Source organism: Macrobrachium nipponense, chromosome 33 (assembly GCF_015104395.2).
Source record: "Macrobrachium nipponense isolate FS-2020 chromosome 33, ASM1510439v2, whole genome shotgun sequence".
Taxonomy (NCBI): Eukaryota; Metazoa; Arthropoda; class Malacostraca; order Decapoda; family Palaemonidae; genus Macrobrachium; species Macrobrachium nipponense.
The window spans coordinates 20,815,804-20,839,881 of NC_087219.1; the positions used below are offsets into that span (position 1 = coordinate 20,815,804).

The 24,078-nt window shown below is 39.7% G+C and overlaps 1 protein-coding gene across 3 annotated transcripts in view; it reads left to right on the forward strand.

Moving 5' to 3' along the window:
• Positions 1 to 24,078, forward strand: part of LOC135203006 (uncharacterized) — a 158,574-nt gene that overhangs the window by 96,066 nt on the left and 38,430 nt on the right. For 2 of the 3 annotated variants that reach the window (XM_064232562.1, XM_064232564.1), the window contains exons 2-3: positions 2,446 to 3,208; positions 22,996 to 23,154. In XM_064232562.1, coding sequence (XP_064088632.1) covers positions 2,450 to 3,208; positions 22,996 to 23,154 — 918 coding nt within the window. In that variant the 5' untranslated portion in view covers positions 2,446 to 2,449. Of the gene's footprint in view, positions 1 to 2,177; positions 2,315 to 2,445; positions 3,209 to 22,995; positions 23,155 to 24,078 lie in introns of all 3 variants that reach the window. The other variant, XM_064232563.1, reaches the window with a different exon arrangement.

Genomic DNA, 24,078 nt, shown 5'->3' on the forward strand with positions numbered 1-24,078 from the left:
TATATTCAGGAAAATGATATAAAAATACAGTAATTTGTGAATATTTCTCGGTGAAAAATATCATGAATAGGTGAATTTTTTACGAATAATGGGTATGTATGGCCCATAGAAAAAATTTGCAAATTATGAGTACTTTAATGTTCCCTTTTTTTATTAAAATTAACAAATTCATTTCTTGAAGTATTGCAGTTACTAACAATTTTAGTATTAAAAAGTTCTTTTTTTTTCAATATTGAAGTAAGGAAAATAACAGCATACATATATAGTACGTACGTATTTTCTTTTTCAATTTTTTAAATCACAATTATTAAGATTACAGTATCAGAATCAAGTAAATTACGTATCCAGATTCATATTTGAATTGCATAGCCTGTTTGTATGGTTGTTCAGCTTGATTACATACTCATTTGAAGAGGCTAGCCAGTGTAACGAGCATAAAATTGAGTGTACAGTAATACCCCGAACTTACGCAAGGTTAGGTTCCAGACCCCCTCGCTTAAGGGGAAGTTTCGCATAGGTTTGGCACGGTCTCTAATAATGCTAATAAATGCATGCTTTAGAGTTTGAACTCTAAATATGACCCTAATCATGCTCCCTAAGTATTTAGCTAACTTTTAAATGAAATTAAAGTTACTGTAATTTGGTTTAAAAGTTAGATTAATACATTACCCTTAAAAAAGAAATAATTGGTTGGTGTAAAAATAGTTACAGTAACTACTACTTGCATACATATTCATTTTTGTACATATACTAACGTTACCCCTTATTCAATAGAAGTTTTCTTTGTGTCAGTATGTGAACTTCTTAAGTCTATTATAACAAAGTTACAAAATTCAATGAAATAAAGAAAATGTATGTAAAATTTGAGAGAGGAAAACTCTGGAGGGGTATCATCTTTAAACAGTATGAATGGGATCACATCTTCTGAAAGTACTTTAACTGTATGTGCTGTAATTACATAACATACATAAAGATTGTACCATCACTTTTCTCCGAGGTTAAGATAGTAATTTTCACAGAACGACAGCTCTGTTATATCTCTCTGATATGTTTTATTAGTTGATCATTAAGGTCTTACATAGTGACAAACACTGAATTACGGACTGCCTTTGTATATATTTTTCAAAAACATAAATAGCATACACAGAATCTCCATGCTGATTTTACACTTAAAGGCATGAAAACTTACACTACGTAATTGTAGTATATGTACTACTAGTACGTACTTCAGAAATTAAACGTTGAAGAAAAGTGCAGTAACTTTGTGAGTTGGTATTGCATCTTGTAAAAGTACATATATGCACTAACTGCAGGTGCTGTAAATTACCTTAGTATCATATTTATACATATACAAAAATAAAAATAATACATTTTTAATCAAGTTTTTTTACAAAAAAGCTTTAAAACTTAAAAATTTACATAATAAATTTAACAGAAACACTTTTGCAGGGTTTTGCAGTGTTTCTGGAGGATTTGTAAATGTTCGCGCTATTGTGAAGAACTCGCGTATGATAATTAGTTTGGTTCCAATGAAAAATTCGCGCTATTGTGAATTCCCGCAACTCAAATCGCATAAGTTCGGGGTATTACTGCACTCGAGTAGAGTTTTTCTTATGAGTGTACATTTAGAAAGATTGTGAACTTGACCATCATTCAAGGTAATGACACATTGAATGGTGTTCATTATCGCACGTCATCATCATTCAATTTAAGTATATTAAAGAACGGAAGCATTAAGGGCACAGAAATTTAAAGGAAAGGCCAGTAGGTTATATTCATATAATTATATGGGGGTGATAAACAAAAGTACCATCCATAAGGTTCAAGCCAACACTGATGAGTATGAAGTGGAAAATGTTAAAGTAATGGTATAGCCTAGAAATGACATTTAAATATGTGTACTAGTATAAAGAGTAAAATAAGAAAAAGTTAAGGGAAAGAAGAAATGAGGTATTAAACCATTATTACATTCATTAAAGTATTATAATGATATATGTAATATGGAAGGAGGAGTAAAACATTTAGTGGGTTAAAAGTTGATAAGTAATTTTCTGTCTCCATCAAATGGAGTTATCATGTCTGTGTCATTTTTTTGCAAAAAAGAAAAGAAAGTAGAAGTAATGATAGAATACAATGTAGAGGAAAACATTTTTGTAAATACTGTCCTGTCTTTACAGTTTATCTATGTCATCATCATGACCACTCAATACCCATGAGGATAGACAAGATGGCAGCAGGAATGCAAAATTAATAAACTTTAACACCAAATACCCAGAAAATTGATAGATGATAAAGTAGAATTTGCAGCATATGAGTAAATATCTAATGTGTACCCATGTCTTTTTGATATACCATAAGAGTGTCTGATGGATAGATAAATAGATATACATATTTATTTGATTATATAGAGTGTGAGTGCTGTAATCTTTAATCTCGGCATTTCAGAATCATGGACCTTAATGAAGAGGAGCCCAACTGCAACATTTGCTTTGAGGCTTACGATGACGACGAGCACAGCCCTCGCACACTTAGGTGTGGCCACTCACTCTGCACCCCCTGCATAGACACGCTTGTCAAGAGGAGTCTGCCAGACCGAGTTTGCCCTGAGTGTCGCAAGCCCATCAAGATTTCAAATGCGACTCATCTCCCCGTCTCGTATACTATACTTCGCTTGTCTCGAGCTCTCGCGAAATCAAAAGTAGGCACGGAAGTTCAAATTCAGGTCTTGGATAACAATACGTGCATGGCGCACGGCGCTCCTACTATATCCTGGTGTCCTCTATCCGATAAATGGCACTGTTTCAAGTGCGTCCATAAAGATGATTGCAGTAATTTATTATCGATACCTGAGGCTTTTCTTCACATTAAGCAAAATCATTCCCAAGCAGTAGAGTCTAAGTTGTCAGAATCAAATGACCTTTGTGAAGCTTTATTGAAAGAAAAGGAATCATTAAAAAAAGAGGTCTCAGCTGCTGAGAAGAGAATAGCAGAAATTGATGAGAGAATCGAAAGGATCAATACGTGGATAGAGGAGTTAGAGTCCAGCGAAGCCACTTTAATTGAAGCTGCCTCGATGGTGCGGGTCACAAAGTCAGTTATGCGCTTGAAAAGAGACATTGCAAATTTTGATGCTTGGTTAGAACGTTCCAAGCCATCTGTCAAGAATAAACGTGGTGTGCCATCTCTTCCCCAGCCTGGCAACATCGAGGTAAATATTGCAAGGGAATAATACATTTTAATATTCATTGAGGACTTTTCCTTTAGCATGCTCCAGAGTTATCAGGTATTTAATCTGTTAGTCATCTTGGCAAGTCTTTTAGCTTTTTATACACATATTTCTTCTTTCGACCTTATTAGTCCCACTGTATAGCAGGGTCAGCAACTCGAGTCAACTTTCCCAGTCAATTTCTCTTCCTTGCATCTTCTTCCCCCGGTCCCACCTCACCCATAACCCCCCCTCACCATGTCCATCCATCAGTCTTATTCACTGATGCCCCACACTCCTCCCCATCACTGGCTTGTTCTCAGCTTCCATGGTTGGTTCCACCTCCTCTCTTCTTATTACATGGCCATAGTATCTCAGACAAGTTTCCCTAGCCTTCTTTTTTACATTACATATACCACACATTCTTCTTATATCTTGACTCGCCTTCCTTTCCAGTAGTGATATTCCTGCATTCCATCTCACCATCCTCATCTTGGTCCTTTCCATCAGTCCCTCCTTTTTTCTCTTAAGTGCCTAAGTTTCTGCCCCATATAATAGTATGGGTTTGAGAACTGTCTTATAAATCCTCATTTTGAGCTTAATGGCTTTTCTTGTTGAAAACAATTCCAGTTAGAGTCGACCTCCGCTTTTCATGGACTTGCCTATTTGCAGATTTTTCTATGGGCCGTATATACCCATTATTCATGGAAAATTCGCCTATTCACAGTATTTTTCACTGAAAAATATTCACAAATTACTGTTTTCATATTTTCACAACTAAATGCACTTTTTGTGATAAAACTATGCAATACTCCGGAATAAGCATTTTTAGTTTTCATACAATCAACTTACCTGTCAGATATATACATAGCTAAGACCTCCGTCGTCCCCGACAGAAAATTCAAAATTCGCGACACTCGCTACAGGTAGGTCAGGGTTGATCTACCGGCCATGCCCTGGCTGCGGCAGGACTAGGAACCATCCCCGTTTTCTATCATATTTTCTCTGTCGCCGGTGGTATCACATTGTTGCTATTACCTCCTGACTTAGATTCTTATTTCATCCTTTGATCATCGTTTATCGGCTTTTTGGTGACTTATCTGGATCGTGTTTTTGGCATTCGCTACTGTGGACTGTTTTTTGGACTTGCTTTTTGGAATTTTCTCAGTATGTCTGATTCAAATGTGAGTGTGAGAATGTGTGTGAATGTAGGCTGCAGGGTGAGGATACCGAAAGCTTCGGTTGATCCTCACACTGTATGTCGTAAATGTAGGGGGTTTCAGTGTTCTGCTACTAATACTTGTCATGAATGCGAGGGATTAAATGCAGAAGAATGGAAGACTTTAACTTCTTATTTGAAGAAGTTAGAGAGGGATAGGGTTAGACGTCTGAAAGGCCTATTGAGCCTTTTATTGATACTTTTTCTAATTCTAATGATTTAGATTCTCCCTATGTGTCTAATTCACAAGGTTTACTTTCGGAATCGGCCTCGGAAATCGCCGATCTGAAAGCTACGATTCGAGACATGAAGTCCAAAATGGCGGACTTACAAGGTAAGGCTAGTGAAAGTGAGCATTACAGTGAAGTGAGTTCTTCCCAGTGTTGTGGAGGGGGCGTTTGATCGTCCCTGCGACGCTCCCAGGCCTAGACCTCTTCCAAGTTCCCATGCCCGGAGGAGAAGGAAAGTCGAAAGCCTTAAGGAGGTCGTGGGAATCCCCAACGGTCAGACGTCCCTTCAGCAAGCTCTGTTTCGTGGCAGGCTGCTCAAGGGCGCTTTAGAAAAAGCGTCCTTCGTGAGTGTTTCTCATCCTCTCCCTCTCCCTCACCTAAACGAGGGTGGAAGGAGTCGGATTTATCGAGGCCTCTGAAACGGCATTTGAAAGAACCCGAATTTGATTCGAGCCCAGAGCGTTTCTCAGATGACGCTCCCTCGTCTATTAAGAAGGCGAAGATGGCGTCAGCGTCACCCGACGAGGACGCAGAAGAACCCTTTCCTACTTCTCCCCCGATTGATGACGAAAGGCGTCATGCAGTTGACGTGGGAGAAGCTTCAAGGAAGATTATCATGGCAGTACAAGAACAACTGGCCTCTTTGGTGGGAGTGTTAGCGCCTCGTAGGAAGGACGTTGCGCTTCCAATCAAGAAGTCTCGTCCTCTCTCCCTTGCTAAGCGAGAGGCGTCATGCAAACGTGAAGCTTCTAAACATACGCAGAAGCTTTCGGGGTTCGAGAGCGAGATCGGGGAGCTTACGGAAGACACGTAACGCCAGAGAGACGTGAGACGTCTTTTAGGCATGAAGCGTCTTTGAAAGCTGATTGTAGACGCGAGGCTCCAACCAGTATTTTGGCGCCAGTTAGGACGCCTTTTGAGAGCGGAGCGTCTTCCAGGCGCGAGGCGTCATCCGGACGTCAGCAGCCACGTAAGCGGGAGGCGTCAGCCAGGACGCTTGGCGGACGAGAAGCGTCATCCAAGCGGGAAAGCGTCATCCATTTATGGAGAGAAAGCCTGAGCTTTTGGCGTCTTCCAGGACTATTAAAGCGGGGAAGAGGAAGGAATATCATTCCCTTAGCCCCTCTCCTATTAGGAGTTTGTCTCCTCCAGAGGAAGGACGTACGGAGTTGGCAGCGGAGACTCAATTAGATCCCGAGTTAGAAGTAGACTCGGAGGAAGAGTATCAAGGAAGAGAAGGACTGTCGAACTATAAAGTTTTGACTGCCTTGCTTCTAGAGGAGTATGGAGACGACTTGACTCCTGCCGCTCCTCCTTCTCCGCGCTCTCTTTTTTTCGAGTGCTAAGACGAAGAAATCTTCGTCTTTTCTCAGAATGAAGCCCGCCATTTCGATGAAGAGGGCTCTTCAGTCCTTAGACTCTTTGGATGAAGTCTAAGAAGGAGTTAGTCAGAAAGGTCTTCTGCATGCCTCAGCGAGACTAGCTGGTAAAAGAGGCATTTGGTATCAGACGGGAGAGAATATGGGTATTGCTCTTCCGTCTACGTCAGAAGCGGACTTTTCGACCTTAGTTGACGCTTCACGTAGACAAGGTCTGAACTCGGCACGTATTACTTGGGGCATTTCTGAACTGGACCATCTCCTCAAGGGACTCTTTCATGTATTGAAGTTTTTCAACTTCTTAGATTGGTCCCTTTGGGGGGATGTCCAAGAAAGCCCATGATTCTGAAGGACTTGAACCAGAAGTCCTTTTGTGCATTTTGTCTTGTATAGACAAAGCGGTTCAGGATGGCTCGTTCAAGATCTCCTCTTTGTTTGGAGCAGGTCTTCTAAAAAAGAGGACGGTATATAGTGCCTTTTTAACCAAGGCAGTCTCCCACGCTCAGAGGGCAGCGCTGCTGTATTCGCCTTGTCTGACTTTTTGTTCCCTTCTCAGTTGGTGAAGGACATTTCTCGTTCATTAACTGAGCAAGGCGAACTCAGGACCTTCTGACGCAGTCAGCAAGGAAGAAGAAGCCTGCTTCTACACCTGACAAGAAAGGACCGAGTACATCGGGTCAGCCCTTTCGAGGTGGCCCTACCTCCAGACCTCCCGCAAGAAGGAAGGCTCCTGAGAAGAGAGGTAGGTCTGCCTTTCGTCCCTTTAAAAAGGGAAAGTGATGCTTCTCTCCTCCAAGCACCAGTAGGTACCAGGCTCCTGGGATTTGTGGAGGCCTGGACACTTATAAACGCAGACGCGTCATCGTTGTCTGTAATAAGGAAGGGATATCGTATCCCTTTCCTGAACACTCCTCCCATAACGTCAAACACCACGGGAACTAACAGCCAAAGTACAAGGTATCCTGTGCTAGAGGGATACTCTTCGATCGATGGTGGAACAAATGTGGACAAGAGAGCGATAGAACTAGTACTGGATCAAAACTCCCCGGGGTTTGGTTTTACAATCGCCTTTTTCTGGTTGCGAAGGCCTTGGAGGCTGGAGACCAGTACTAGACGTCAGCTCTCTGAACAAATTTGTTCGGAAGGAGAAGTTCTCGATGGAGACTTCTGCCTCAGTCCTTGCGTCATTGCGACAAGGAGATGGATGGTGTCTCTAGATCTCCAGGACGCCTATTTTCACGTCCCGATCCACCCTTCATCGAAGAAGTACCTCCGTTTCATGACGGGGGGAAGGATCTTTCAGTTCAGAGCCTTGTGTTTCGGCCTGTCCACAGCTCCTCAGGTGTTCACAAGCCTGATGAAAAATGTGGCGAGGTTTCTTCACCTCAAAGGAGTAAATATCTCTCTGTATCTGGACGACTGGCTCATCAGGGCCAGATCAGAGAGACAGTGCTTGGAGGACCTGACGTTAACTTTAGATCTGATCAAAGCGTTGGGATTGCTCGTGAACCTCGAGAAGTCGCAGCTGACCCCCAGACAGAACTTAGTCTATCTGGGGATTCAGATGGATTCTCAGGGTTTTCGAGTATTTCCTTCGCAAGAGAGAATCGCAAAAGGTTTGCAGATAGTCTCTCTCTTCTTAAGGAAGGAACAGACGTCGGCGAGGGAATGGTTGAGCCTTTTAGGGACCCTTTCCTCGCTCAAACAGTTCTTCCCGCTAGGAAGACTTCATTTACGTCCGCTTCAATTCTTCCTCAAGAAGTCTTGGAGTTGGAAAACTGGACAACTTTCGGACGCCTTTCCCATTCCAGTGGAGATAAGACCGCACCTGGAATGGTGGTGCCCCCTCTGAAAGAGAACAAAGGGATCTCTCTAAAAACCCCAGAACCCAGACCTAGTGTTGTACTCCGACGCGTCGAGAAAGGGTGGGGAGCAACATTAGGCTCAAGGAGGTGTCAGGCACCTGGGAACCAGCGCAGGTGTCTTGGCACATAAAACTGCAAAGAGCTCTTCGCCGTGCATCTGGTTTTGAAGAGTCTAGAACCTCTGGTGTCGAACAAAGTAGTGCAAGTAAACGTGGACAACACCACCGCACTTGCCTACATTCGAAAACAAGGAGGGACGAGAGACCTTTTGCTTTGGACGTCTCACAGGAACATCTCCCTTCTGACAAGGTTCGTTCAGGGAGTAAAGAATGTGAGGGCGGACAGACTCAGCAGGAGGAACCAGGTCCTTCATACAGAGTGGACCCTACACGAGGAGGTGTGTCAAGATCTCTGGTCGCTGTGGGGGGGACACCTCATGTGGATCTCTTCGCCACATTCATCTCCAAAAGGCTGGCAGTCTTTTGCTCGGTCGTGGAAGACCCAAGAGCTCTTATGGTAGACGCCTTTCCTGCTAGATTGGTCTCGCGTAGACGTCTATGCTTTTCCTCCATTCAAAAGCCTGGGACTAGTACTGAAAAAGTCGTGGCGTCAAAGGAGACGAGGATGACATTGATAGCCCCCTTTTGGCCGGCCCAAGATTGGTTCACGGAGGTGGTAGAGTGGATCATAGACTTTCCAGATCCTTACCAAGAAGGATGGAGATCTTCTCAGACAGCCACACTTCAAGAGGTATCATCAAAACCTCCCCTGCTCTCGCTCTGACTGCCTTTCGACTATCGAAAGACTCGTCAGAGCGAGAGGGTTTTCTCGCGAAGTTGCAAGCGCGATCGCGAGAGCACGCAGAACCTCCACTACGAAAGTATATCAGTCGAAGTGGGAGGTTTTTAGAAGGTGGTGTAGAACTAAGAAGTGTCCTCCTCCACTACCTCTATAGCGGAAAAATTGCTGATTTCCTTCTATTCCTGAGAGAGCAATCTCATCTAGCTGTATCCACAATAAAGGGATACGAAGTATGCTCTCGGCAGTCTTCAGGAATAGAGGATTAGATCTGGCAGATAATAAAGATCTCCACGATCTCATAAGGTCCTTTGAGACTTCAAAGTCGAAGGAACCGGTCCCTCCGAACTGGAACCTAGACGTGGTTTCTCAAGTTTCTTTCATCTGAAGGTTCGAACCTCCTCATCTGGCTTCGTTTCGAGACATCACCAGAAATGCCTATTCCTATTATCTTTAGCTACGGCAAAGAGAGTTAGTGAATTACATGCTCTGCAGGATAAAGTAGGTTTCAAGGGAGACTCAGCTATTTGCTCGTTTAAGACCCTGTTTTTAGCTAAGAATGAGAATCCCTCGAATCCCTGGCCTAAGTCATTCGAAGTCAAAAGGCATATCGAGTCTCGTAGGAAGAGAAGCAGAAAGATCTCTATGCCTGTAAGAGCTCCAAAGTTCTACATTCAGAGAAAGCATCAGATGGGAGGCTCTAGACAAGGTCTTTGGTGCGCGGTAAAAGACCCCACAAGACTGATGTCCAGAATGCTCTGGCATTCTTTGTGAGGAACGTCATTACAGACGCGCATAAGGTCTGTTCTGACGAACAGTTGCGACTGTTGAAAGTTAAAGCTCATGAAGTGAGAGCAGTAGCGACGTCTCTCTCGTTTCATAAGAATATGTCGCCTTAAAAACATCATAGATACGAAATTTTGGAGATGCAACTCAGTATTTGCATCTCATTACTTGAAAGACGTTCGTGTGACATATGAGAAGTGTTTTCTCTGGGTCCTTTCGTATCGGCGGATACGATTCTGGGTACGGGAGCCGACACCAATCCTTAAAAGTATATACTTTTCTTCTTTTTAGATATGGTCTGGAGTCTCTTCGAACAATGGAGGACTTGGTTTAGCACGGGCGGCCGTCTATGTTGTTCTGTAAGAGAATCTGTCATATCTAATTAGATGAGTATAATTTTTTTTTTTTTTTTTTTTTTTAGAAAATTATGTATGTGTGCGTAGTGGTTTTGAGTTACGGTTGTTGTGAAGAGTTCGGGGATAACTCGGAACAATCCTTAGTTCTAACATATGGTTAGGATCAGGTGGTCGGGATGGTTGTGTGCTCCTTCATAAGGTGTATTGTCATATAAGTGGATCAGCACCCATTGACAAAGTCCTTTCAGGCTCTGCCGAGTAAGCGGATAAGACCCCATCGGCAGACCCACAAGAACTCTTGGCCATAGATCATATATCTCGCTAAAGTTTCTTGAGGTGATGCAGACTACTGGGCAAACACCCACGAAGTCTACCACCTATCAGGTAGGAACCAAGGTTTTATTTATACCTACAACATATGTTGTTTACCTGTCTATTCCATATAGTAGCTGTCTCTTACCCTCCACCGAAGGGTGCCAATCAGCTATGTATATATCTGACAGGTAAGTTGATTGTATGAAAATGATATTGTTATGTTACAATAAAGTTTCATACATACTTACCTGGCAGATATACAATTAAAGGCCCACCCAGCCTCCCCGCAGGAGACAGGTGGAAGAGAGAAAATATGATAGAAAACGGGGATGGTTCCTAGTCCTGCCGCCCAGGGCAGGCCGGTAGATCACCTGACCCTACCTGTAGCGAGTGGCGCGAAATTTGAATTTCTGTCGGGGACGACGGAGTCTTAGCTATGTATATATCTGCCAGGTAAGTATGTACGAAACTTTATTGTAACATAACAATATCATTTTTTTTTGTTTTAACTATTGAAATAGAGGGATTTTAAGTATTCGTATGTTATATCCATTTGCATGGGCGTCTGGTACCCTCTGCCATGAATATGGGGGTCTACTGTACTTCTCTCCATTTTTGCCATGGTTCTTTCACTCTCTTTCTCACTGCTTTCTCAATTATTATTGATCCCAGTTATGGTAGCTAAACTCACTGCTCTGTTTCAGCATTGTCCCATCTTCCACTTGAATATTTACTTTGTCATGTATTTCTCTACTACTAATCAATAGCTGTTGTCTTTCCAATGTTCACTTTCAATATTCTCTCTAGGACTCCTTTCTGTACTAAAAACCTTTCTTGCAATTCTTCTTTTGTCTGCTATAATGACTAAATCATCAGCAAACATCAGTTCCCACAGTTCTTCATTGTTCCTTAATTCTGATGTCAAAGTGTCTTAACCCTTAAACGCCAAAGTGGTATTTTAAAAATCGTCTCCCGCATGCCGGCGGCGTTCGCGAGTGAGCGCCGAAGCGGAAATTTTTTTTTTTTTTTTTTTCAAAAAATCACAGCACGCTTAGTTTTCAAGATTAAGAGTTCATTTTTGGCTCCTTTTTTGTCATTGCCTGAAGTTTAGTATGCAACCATCAGAAATGGAAAAAAAATATCATTATCATATATAAATATTGGGATATATGACAGCGCAAAAAAAAATTTCATATATAATTGTATACAAATCGCACTGTGAGCAAAACGGTTAAAGCTAAAGAGTTAATTTGTTTATGTTGTATTGTACACTAAATTGCGATCATTTTGGTATATAACACATTGTAAAATGATCAAGGCAACACAGAGAAAATATTATCACAAAATGATGCATGAATTCGTAACGCACGGATGTAAAAAAAAAGCTGTTTTCAAAAATTCACCATAAATCGAAATATTGTGCTAGCGACTTCCTGTTTGTTGCAAAATGAAGGTAATTGATTGAATATTACTAGACTGTAAGTGTTGTAGCTTACAATTGCAGTTTTCGACCATTTCGGTTGAGTTAAAGTTGACCGAAGGACGAATTTTTTCTATTTATCGTTATTTATATGAAAATATTTCAAAACTGATAAAAGCTACAACCATGGGTTGTTTTTTGTTGTATTCTACATGAAATTGCACACATTTTCATATATAAAACTTTATGTAACGGCTAATTTAAAATGGTGCAAACATTACGACAATCGGACGAAAAAATTTCTGATATTTTTCGGAAGAATTACCGCGCAGATGTAAGGATTTTTTTTTTTTTTTTTCTTCATAAATTCACCATAAATCGAAATATTGTGCTTGAGACTTCCAATTTGTTGCAAAATAAAGGTAAATGATTGATTATTACTAGAATGTAATAGTTTTAGCTACAATTGTGTTTTTTGACCATTTCGGTCAAGTCAAAGTTGACTGAAGGTTGAAATTTTGGCACTTATCGTTATTTATTTGAAATTTTTTCAAAACTGATTAAAGCTACAACCATGGGTTGTTTTTGTTGTATTCTACATGAAATTGCGCACATTTTTATATATAAAACTTTATGTAACAACTAATTTAAAATGGTGCAAACATTACGACAATCGGACGAAAAAATTTCTGATATTTTTCGGAAGAGTTACCTCGTGGACATAAGGAAATTTTTTATATATATATAATAAATTCACCATAAATCAAAATATTGTGCTAGAGACTTCCAATTTGTTGCAAAATAAAGGTAAATGATTGAATATTACTACAATGTAAGAGTTTTAGCTTACAATTGCGTTTTTTTACCATTCCGGTCGAGAAAGTTGACCGAAGGGTGATATTTTGGCACTTATCTTTATTTATATGAAAATATTTCAAAACTGATGAAAGCTACAATCATGGGTTATATTTTGTTGTATTCTACACAAAATTGCGCACATTTCCATATATAAAACTTTATGTAACTGCTAATTTAAAATGGTGCAAACATTGCGACAATCGGACAAAAAATTTATGATTTTTTCGGAAGAGTTACCGTGCGGACGTAAGGAAAAAGTTTTTTTTCATAAATTCACCATAAATCGAAATATTGTGCTAGAGACTTCCAATTTGTAGCAAAATGAAGGTAAATTATTGAATATTACCAGAATATAAGAGTTTTAGCTTTCAATTGCATTTTTCGATAATTTCGGTAGTCAAAGTTGACCGAAGTTTGAAATTTTGGCACTTATCGTTAATTATATGAAAATATTTCAAAACTGATAAAAGCTACAGCCATGAGTTGTTTTTTGTTGTATTCTACATGAAATTGCACACATTTTCATTTATAATACTCCATGTAACGGGTAATATAAAATGGTGCAAAAATTATGTCAAAGTGACGAAATAATTTCTGAGATGTGTCGCTGATGCTTTTTAGTGCGAGAAGAAAGAAATTCGCGCTTGCGTGCCTGGCTAACGATTGTAAACAAATCAACAGCTTGATCCATGAGCTCCCAGCATCCCCCAAGGCGCGTGATTCAAAAGTTTTCGCCTAGTAGGCCTTTAACTATTTTTCCACGATTTTTTAAAAAAACTTTTTTTCGTCGACATACCAGATGTCCAATTGGCCCCCGACAGACAATTGACAAGGGCACAGAGGAAAAGGTAGTACTTCCTTCTATGGGGTTCTACTGTTGAGTTCCTAGTTTTGAAGGCCACAGGCGATTGGAGGCGGGTGATAGAGCTTTCACTGCGGAACCACTTCATCAGGAAGATAAGGTTCAGGATGGAAACACCCTGGACACTCTTGGCAGCCATGAGGGAGAACGACTTCATGCTGTCGATAGACTTGAAGGATGACTTCCAGATTTATCCACCCTTTATCGAGGAAGTTCCTCCACTTCAGTCTTGGGGAGCAGGTCTTCCAGTTCAAGAACCTTTGCTTTGGGTTGACAACAGCTCCACAGGTGCACAAGTCTTTACGTTATTGTTGACAGGGGCTCATGCTCAGGGTATTTGCTTGTTGAGTTATCTCAACAATTGGCTGGTCTTGCCTGGTCCCTCATGGACATCTTCACATTCGATCTCTGAAGTGGAGACTGAAGGAGTTTTGGTCCCTGGCAGGAGACTCCCCTCAGCTCCAGGTCCCTCTGTTAGCAGAGGTGAGAAGCGACCTTCTGTGGTGGTTGGACGATCAGAACCTAAAAGTGGGAGTTCCTCTTCATTCACCCCCTCTGGATCTGCTCCTGTTCACTGGATGCCTCCTCTGAAGGTTGGGGGTGCTCATCTGGAGGAGCTCATGGCCTCAGGGGCATGGAGCTCTCAGGAGAAGCAACTCCACATCAATGTGTTGGAGTTGAAGGTGGCTTTCCTGGGTCTTCAGGAGTGTCAGGAGAGGGTAGTGGGTCACTCTGGCATTCTGATGTCGGACAACACCACAGTGGTAGCATAAGTGAACGAACTGGTGGGGGCTGGTGTGTTGCCTACTTCACTTGTTGACAGTTGAATTGCACCAGTGGGTGTTTGACAACTCGGTGGAATGTGATGGTCTAGATTATGACAAAGCACACCCAGGGTTGGGGTCTGTTGCTTTCAGATTTGTCTCAGAACTCATGGCCAAGAATCAAAATCCTTCTGTCCACGATGACTGATTTGCCTCTCATTTTTTTATTCTCAATGATTCTCAAGAATTTCTGTTTTGTCCCATTATTTTTTTTTTCTCGATGGTTCTCATAAGTTACTGCTTTGTCCATCATAGCATGGCATTGTTATCTAAAAAGGATTTGCCGCCTAAGATCTAGGTGTCCTAGAATTTTTGTTAGCACAGGCCAAGTCAAGAAGTGTCCATTTCATTTTGGTCACGTGAGGTGATAGGGCAAGCCTACTCCTCCTCATAAAGTTCTGTCACCAATGCTCTGCATGCATGAGCACATGACATCAGAGGAATCAATTCCTCCCTGGCATTTAAGAACTTGTCTGTTCATAGGATTTTGAATGCTGGTTTCCAGCTACGGCAAATCATGTTTGCTTCCTTCTACCAAAACAATATTGCCCACAGGTCCTGGGTCACTTTTTTTTTTTCCCTTGGGTCTGGTAGTGGCTGCTCAACAAGTTGTATAGCTCATCCAGTGCCTATGACACAATAGTTCATATCTTGCCTATGATGATTGTGTGGAAGAGAGAATGAGTGAGATGACTGGTCTCTTTCTTTCCCTTTTTTCCCCTTCTTCATTCCTATGGGCTGGAACGGGCTTGATGCAGGTGAGTGTTGACAGCCATACTGTTATAGTACTTTTTGTTCCATACAACATACAAATCTGCTTCTCAGTAGCATGTACTCCTCTCTTCAGCAAGGGTAGAGAGAGAGAGAGGAGTTGACAAACCTTTGTCTGTGGCGACAATGGTTTGTTACATGAACAGATACTATAGTTCTCTTTATCTTGCATATATGCAATGAATGTGGACATGTTACATTGTACTCACTCATAGTGGACAGAGTTGTAGATACCCATATATCTAACATATCAGAGACTTAGCTACACTTCATTAGAACTCATTTTTAAGAAGAGTGGTCAGGTGTGCTGAACCTATAGTCATTTCAGGATTCTCATACCTCCTGCCAAGTGTGAGTCTATCCTAATGTTTGTTCCGTTATGAACAAATGGCAAATTTTATATTAATTTGTATTTTTCATAGGTAAGAAACCTGAGGTCTTAACATTGACTGCCAGACTCCTCGTTGGACGAGTGATTTTTGCACTTGGCTACCAATCTGGTGGTCCAAAGTTTGATTCTCGGCTCTGCCAACGCGGAATCAGAGGAATTCATTTCTGGTGATAGAAATTCATTCTCGACATAATGTGGTTTGGATCCCACAATGAGCTGTAGATACTGTTGCTAGGTGACCAATTGGTTCCTAGCCATTGAAAAGTATCCAATCCTTTAGGCCAGCCCTAGGAGAGCTGTTAATCAGCTCAGTGGTCTGGTAAAACTAAGATATACTTAACATTGACTGACCACCTCTAGCCGTCCCTCTTGTAATTCTGGGTTGGAAGAAAGACAAAATGCGTTATGGGGTTCAAGCATAATCGCTGACGAGCTTCCACCTCATCTATGCTTTAGGTGCCAGATGCCTCAGATTCCTTGCATATACAATTTTTTATTGTTTTTAACCAGTTTCCAGGTGGCACCAGATTTATCCCAATGTTAAGACCTCAGGCTTGTTAGCTGTGAAAAATACGAAATATAAACTTTGTCCTTTTTCATCCATCTTCTACCAGCTTCTAGTTTAAGTTAAAAAAGTTGTGTATTTCAACCATTGTAAAATAGTAAACAATTTCCTAGTTGGGTTACGAATGACATTAAATAGAATAGGACTGATATATTTTGACATTATGTATACCCGTATTCCATCAAACTTGACCATAAATAAAATTGGAGAAAAGTATTTTAGAAAATTATTTAAATGAAAGTTACAGGGCATGAAAGAACACATTTTACTGTTGTTTTCACACCAATAAAAGATGCGTAAATTCATAAAGCTCGTATTATGATGGAATCAACTGAAAATAGATAACAGAAACTTTTGATATTATTACACAATCATCCTCAGCTGATTTCAAACCAAAGCATTGATCACTAAGTTTGCATTTTATAATACAAGTGTGATATGAGATACATATGTACAGTATTATTGGTTACAGTGAAGTAAAGCATAGAAAAGGTGCATATTCATTATGTTTGTATTTTATATACAGGCAGTCCCCGGGTTACGACGGGGGTTCCGTTCTTGAGACGCGTCGTAAGCCGAAAATCGTCGTAAGCCGGAACGACGCTTGGAAATATGTCTTAAACTAATAAAAAAGTTATAAAACCTTACTTGATAATCCTTTGGTTACACTACATGTTGTTTCCTGTAGTTTTATGTACAACCTGGAGTTATTTTCATAAAAGAATGCTGGTTCTTGAAGGTAAAAACTATTGTAATCCTCTGGTGACACTACATTCTTGAAGTTTTATGTACAACCTGGAGTGATTTTGCCAAATCTGAGGGCTACAAGAACACTGATTACTATTACTATCATATAGACTAATTAAAGTAAACGTAACTTTAAATAGGCTTATATATTAGTATCAACAAAACATTTCCTGCTATGAGTCAGAGGCCGTTTAATGAAACGAACACTTCTCTGTCCTATCTGTTCAGAAATAAATGTTACGTCAATCCCCGAGACGGTGACCATTGTTGCCAAGGCGTCTCTCTCTCTCTCTCTCTCTCTGATCAAATTACACTGGAACTTTGACATACGATTGCCCTAATATACGAATGTTTGAGATACAACAGAAAATTTGCGAAAATATAAGCTTTGATATACAACGAAATATTTGAGATACGATTTTGCGATGAGTGTTAGTTGTTTAGGCGACCGATAAATGGCGTTCAGTCTGTTTGTTTGTTGGTGCTGCATGTTAACACGTCGTTGTTTAGTTCGTTGTATTTGCGCCTATTTTTCGTGTTATTTTGTCTATTTTATTATTAACCATGGGTCTCAAAGCTAAGACAAAGCAGGTGATAAGAAAAAAACCAAAAAAAGAAAATGATTTCGATGGAAGCAAAACATGAAATTATAGCAAAGCATAAAACCTTCCAAAGGCATCACCATTATTTCTAAACTACAAACTGATTAAAATAAAAAAATAAAAATTAGTTTAGCAATGTTATTTCATTTGTGTTTATTACGTAGTTATTAGTGTACATACGTAAATAAAAAGAGAACAAATCGTTCCCTGCCACCCTTCCCTACCTCTTCCCAGCTGGCCTCACGTCATCTTTCGTTGTGGTAAGTAAAATTCCTTTCTTTTTTTTAATTGATTTTATTAACGTTTATTATCATTTATCACATTGCTATGTTATTTTAGCATTATGTGTGTTATTACTCGTTTATTTGTGTATAAATTGTGTATATTATATGTAATTTAGCTGTGTTTAGGTGTGGTTTCATACCGCTAGAACGGATTAATACATATTACATTATTTTAAATGGGAAAAAATGCTTTGAGATACAACTGTTTTGATATACGACGATGGTAACGGAACAAATTAAATTCGTATGTCAAGGTTCCAGTGTACTGGATAATGTCTCTCTTTGGGATACTTCGATTTTGCCAAATCTTGAGGGCTACAAGAACAGTTGATTACTATTTACGTATCATATAGACTAATTAAAGTAAACGTATCTTTAAATAGGCTTATATTATTAGTATCAACAAAACATTTACTGGCATGAGTCAGAGCCGTTTACGAAACGAACACTTCTCTGTCTTAATCGGAGCGTCGGAAGACGCCTCTCTCTCTCTCTCTCTCTCTCTCTCTCTCTCTCTCTCTCTCTCCTCTCTCTCTCTCTCTCTCTCTCTCTCTCTCTCTCATTGTAATCTAACCAGAAACTTCGTTTTGTTATTATTACTGGAAACAAGCAATGATTTTTTTCATTATTTGTGCTTTTGGACTGTTATATGTAAACTTTGCGCACCGCAAGCTAGTATGTATTCATTCGCTCGGAAACTAGTTCCGCATATGAGGCGTCACTAAAAAACATAGAAAAATACGACATCAAAAGTGCGAAAATCATCATAACCTCAAAATTTTTTTTGTAATCTAACCAGAAACTTATTTTTATAATATACTGTGCTAAACTATAAAGGAGTTTTATCATAGTATGAGTTTTTTAAAAGCGTCGTTAATCGGAGCGTCGGAAGCGTCAGCGTCGTAACCTCGAACAAGCTCGTAACCCCAGGACGGATATTTTTCCATTGAATATTTAAGAAAAACGTCGTAACCTCGGAACGTCGTAACCCGGGGACCGCCTGTAATGATACTAATAGTGAATGTATTTTATGACATTATGTATGCTAATTTTATATTTGAGTAAGTTGCCCTCCCCTTAGAATTAGTTTCAAAATTGTCTTCAAGAGTTGCATAAGCTAGTATATAAAGTAATGAAATTAGCGTAGGCCTAGGATGTTTTATAATGGCTGCACTCACTTAAAAAGTGGAATGAAGATCTTAAATCACCCTTTGGTAGTGGTAGGTGAAGGACAAATTCCCATGTGGTAGTGGCAGGTGAAGGACAGATTTATTCAGAATCACTAACCTGAGTACCTGAAGTGTTTCAGGGAGGGCCTCACTCAATCTTTGTGCTTGGTGTTCTCAGTGACGAGGCAAAGGACTGTTGTGGGTGTCGGGGGTGGGGGGAGGTTGTTGGAGGAAGGGGTAGCCGCAGGACTTGGCACGGGCATCTTTGGCTCAAAAAAGTTGTTGATCTTTGTCTGCTTTCTTCCAAAGCCATTCAGATGTAGATCAAGCACAACTTCTTTTAGCCAATGAAGAAGTGTAATAGAGACTGGGGAGTGTGGCTCAGCACTGTCCTACACAAAGCCCATTAGTACATCCATGTACTGAGCCATCTCACCCAGCAGCACCATCATGCAGTGGTTGGGAAGTCACGTTGGTCCTGTTGCTGAATAACCACTGGTTCCATGCAACATAAAAACACCATAAAAACAAACAAGCACCATCATGCATTACCTGCTCATCTATGTCTTCCTCTGTGAGTTCTTGTAACCAGGATGAGCTGTCATTCCTCCATCGACTCTTCAACATCCTCAACCTATAACTGCTCTTTACCTGCTGCTCGAAGTTGATCGAGGATGACGGCATCCTCAGACCCTTGAAAATCGATGATGGAATCTTCATTCTTCAGCAGTTTCTTTAAGCCATTTTGCAGAGTGGATACTTTCATGCTCTCCCACACTGTCACCCAGTTATGGAAAGCTGAGTGAAGATTAAAAGTCTTCATATTGGCAAGAGTCCATTGTCTTCATCTCTTGAGCGCCCTCAGTAACACATTGCACCTCATTCAGGAAGAGGCCAGTACGTTTAGAGCCTCTTTGCTGCCACAATTATTCCTTGATCCATTGGTTGGATCAAAGACGTATTCAGAGGAAGAAAAAGACAACAATCCGGGCCACCCTTCCTGACTAATTCTTTTATATCAGGATGAGCTGGTGTATTATCGATGATCAGTAGGGCACTAACATGGTCATGGGAAATCATAAGGGTCTTCATTTAGTACTTGTTGACTTCAGGGATGAAATAATTGAAGAATCAAAGCTTAAAGATACGCATAGTGAACAATGCATTCTTCGAAAAATCTTACAAAATGGGCAGGTCATTCATGTTGATGTTTCGGAAACACCATGGCCGTTTTGCCTTGCTGACGCACAAGGACTCTAGTCTGTGCATCCTGTCAGCATTTGCACACCAAATTAAGAAAATTCTTGCTTTGCTTATCTTGTAGCCTTTTGCCCTCTTTTCTTCTTGCACATGTATGATGAGGCATCTTCCTGAAATAAAGGCATTGTAAACTTGAGATAGCAGCAAACTTTCATCCTCAGTCATCTGGCAAATCCTCTCTTGGAATATCACAGCATCATCTTCATCAGCAGACATACTTTTTTTCATCCTTTGCTATGCCTCCGTTTAAAGCTGTGAATTCTTTTAGTCCAGCATGAAGGCTCAATTTCTTAACAGCCTCAGTTAGCTGTTCCACACCGATGCTGACTCGGTGTATGTTGCTGCATTTATCATTTCACTACCCTTTCTTCAAGTTTGTTGTCCAATACCTTCAGATTTTCTAAGAGGACCAGGTTTTGTGCCCTCCATGTTCAATATCATAACTTTTACTCTTAAATGCTGCTAGGTTACCTCTAGCTTTCATGTGAGACATTGTGCACCAATACCATAATCAAGTTCAGCCCCACTTTTCCGAGCCAACCTCTTTCTACTTTTACAATAGTATCCAGCAGCATCCAGCTTTTTGTGGACGCTTAAATCCCATTGCATAATCACAAAATACCGTACAAACAACACGTGCTGCACACAAAGGTCAAGATAAAGCGAGCGCGAGTCAGGCGCATTAACACAAGGAATACTTGCAAGCGAGTGATCTATTGAGAGCGTGGGTAATGTGCTTTGTCCCTCACTCAAACTACCAGCATTCGTTTTGGCAGATATACGTAGTAGTACCTCGTACATTGAACTTAATCCGTTCTAGAAGGCTGTTCAAAGTACGATTTGTTCAAAATATGAAACAAATATCCCCCTAAGAAATAAAAGGAATCAGGATAATTCGCTCCAGCTAACCCTAAAAGTCCCCCCCTTTTCACATTTTTTCTATTATTAATGTGTTCAAAAGTTAAATTAAGAGTGTAAAGTAATGAAACAGTTCGATATATGAAGTAAAATTTTCTCAATTTTATTTTTTCTATGTTCTATTTACGAACTTTTTGGTAAAAATGCCGCTGGCTGGCTGGGAGGTGGAGGGAGGAGAGACGAATTGGTTGCAGTATCAAAGGTTGATAAAATCAGTTTTATTCACATAGTAATCTGCGTGTTTACACTTGAATCTTAAGTGCACAAAAGAGATTTATTATGCCACAATACATCAACTTACTATTGGCAAATGGCAGACTTTTAAAACAAACTTGAGGATTTTACAAACAAGTAATAAGTCAAAAATGCAAGAAAAGGAAAGAGAGATAAAATAACTTTTCACAAGGAAGCCATTTCAACAAACAATCGAAGTCACGCAGAAGCTGAAAATGGTGCCAGTTTATCTATCACAGAGCAGAGTTACTTGTAGTAGTAAAATATCATAACAAGCATTTGTCACCAGACTGGTATTTTACTGTAAGAAAAATAAAAGTGATTTGAGAAAATCGAGTGTAAGTGAAAGAAATGGGCGAATAATCATCCCAGATCAGCTAAGTCATTGGGAAGCAGAGCTGACACTTACTCGAGCAAGCTTTTTTTTCTATTTACTGAATGCATTTGTTTTCATGTTTTATCTTTATGCTAAATTTATTTTGACATAATTTTATTTTTTATGTGAATTGGTACTGCTTTTACACACATATTATAGTAAAGATTTTACTGTCTCTTCTCTCCTCAACAGTACCACGACGCATGATAACTTAAAATCATTCATTCATTTGTTCATCAAAAATATAAACGCTCCCTTCCTCTACCTGAAGTTAGCTGTGTATCACCGCATTGACGAATGATTTTGCTAATCATTTATGCTAAAATTTATTGTTAAAAGCTTTGTTCTTTCATTTACTGTTTTGTTAATATTGTTCAACTAGACCGTCTCACTCGGCACACCGAACACTGGCTCAATTAAGACTTTTTTTTCTTTTTTACTGTATTGCATTTGATTTTTTTCATATTTTATCATTGTTAAATTTATTGTGAAGTAACATTTTATTTTTTACGTGAATTGGTACTGCTTTTACATACCTATTACAGTAAAGATTTTACTGTCTCTTCTCTCCTCAACAATACCACGACGCACAATAACGTAAAATCATTTATTCATTATTCCTCAAAAATATAAATGCTCCCTCCCTTTACCTCAAGTTAGCTGTGTATCACCGCAGTGACGAATGATTTTGTTAATCATTTGTGCTAAATTCTTTTGTGAAAATCTTGTTTTTTCATTTACTGTTTTGTTAATATTGTTTAACTAGACTGTCTCACTCAGCACACCGAACACTGGCTCAATTAAGATTTTTTATTTTTTTTATTTATTTATTTTTTTGCATTGTATTTGTTTGTTTTCATATTTTATCATTACGTTAAATTCATTGGGAAATTCCCTTTTTATGTGAATTGTTATTGCTTTTACATACATACAGTAATATTTTTACTCTCTCTTCTCTCCTCAACATATCAATGCTCCCTCGTTCAGTCTCAAGTCAGCTGGGCGTGACGTCACCGCAGTTTATGTAGATATACATCTTTTATGCTAAATGTTATATTGAAAGCTATATTTTTATTAAATGCTTTATACTTTTCTTTATTTTGTCTAATATTGTTATCATTAAACTAAATATTGTAAATGAAAAAAAATTAATACAGTTTAACTTTTAAGACCCAGTAGGCCGTAGAATACAAGTATAAATCAAATAATCAGTCAGTTCGGAGTATGTGTATTTGTTCGACAAACGATACAAAATTTTCTCTAAAATTTTGTTCGAAAAATGGAAAGATTGACATAAGAAACGTTCGACAAACAAGGTATCACTGTAATTTGAAAAAACAGTTCGGCCTTCAATCTGAAGGTGAAAACCCTCAAATTGATATCATTTGCACCAATATAGTATCCAGACATATATACCGTGGTCTGTTATCTCGTTGTGCTACTGGTATATTTGGAGGAAAAATACTGTGAATGGTTTGAAGATTGTGGTTTTTTGTGATTTCTTTGGTTTGTTGTCAAAAGTACCTTACTTTGCAAACTTTTTTTTATTTTAATCTGACAGGAACTTAGGAAGCAGTTAAACATATCTCAGGTAATGTATGCCGTTTATGACGACGAAATTTACGGAAGAAGGTGGGCCAAGTTGTGGTTAGATGACAGCATGCTGCTGATGGGTACTCTTCAGGATGAATGTCCGTCAAGTGGATCATTGGTAGTTCCAGTAAGTTTTTTCTTTTATTTTTTAATTACTCAAAGAATTGTCAAATTTAATAGACCAGCACTAGTTAGAGTATGAATTGAATTCATCTTGCGAGTACTATTGTGGTCCCCATAAGGGGCTGCTGTCAGAGTGTCTCATGCACTACACTGTAGGCATTACTCAAGGTTCTTTGCAGTGTCCCTTCAGCCCCAGGCTGCAACCCCTTTCATTCCTTTGAATGTACCTCCATTCATATTCTCTGTCTTCCAGCTTGCTGTCCACCCTCTCCTCTATTGTTTCATAGTGCAACTGTGAGGTTTTCCTCTTTTTACACCTTTCAAACCTTTCTGCTCTCAATTTCCCTTTCAGCACTCAATGACCTCATAGGTTCTAGCACGTGACATGACTTAAATTCTATAGTATCCTGTATATTGTCTATATCATGTACCATTGTGGCTGATTATTATTTGAGTATATAAATGTCCCACTTTTGGGCAGACTGTAGGTGCTGTTCCCTATGCTATATAGCTGCGTATATATGGATGGATGGTTCGAGAAATGTACATGAGCCTTTTATACACTCGTAGTCCTTGAGTTTCACTTTTATATTTATGTTTTTCTGTAAAGAAAAAATACAACCTGCATTATGTATGTTCACAATGGTTATACACAAGTAAGAATTCATTTTTATACATGCAACTTACCCGGCAGATATATACTTAGCTATAGACTCCATCGTCCCGACAGAATTCAAAACTCGCGGCACACGCTACAGGTAGGTCAGGTGATTACCATTCCCGCCGCTGGGTGGCGGAATCCCGACCATTCCCGTTTTCTGAGTCAGATTTTCTCTGTCGCTGAGGCCGGCAACAACTGTTGTTTGGTCTCTCCTGATTGGAATTCTGCTCATTTGCCGAGAATTGGTTGGACTCATTTGGTGAAGTT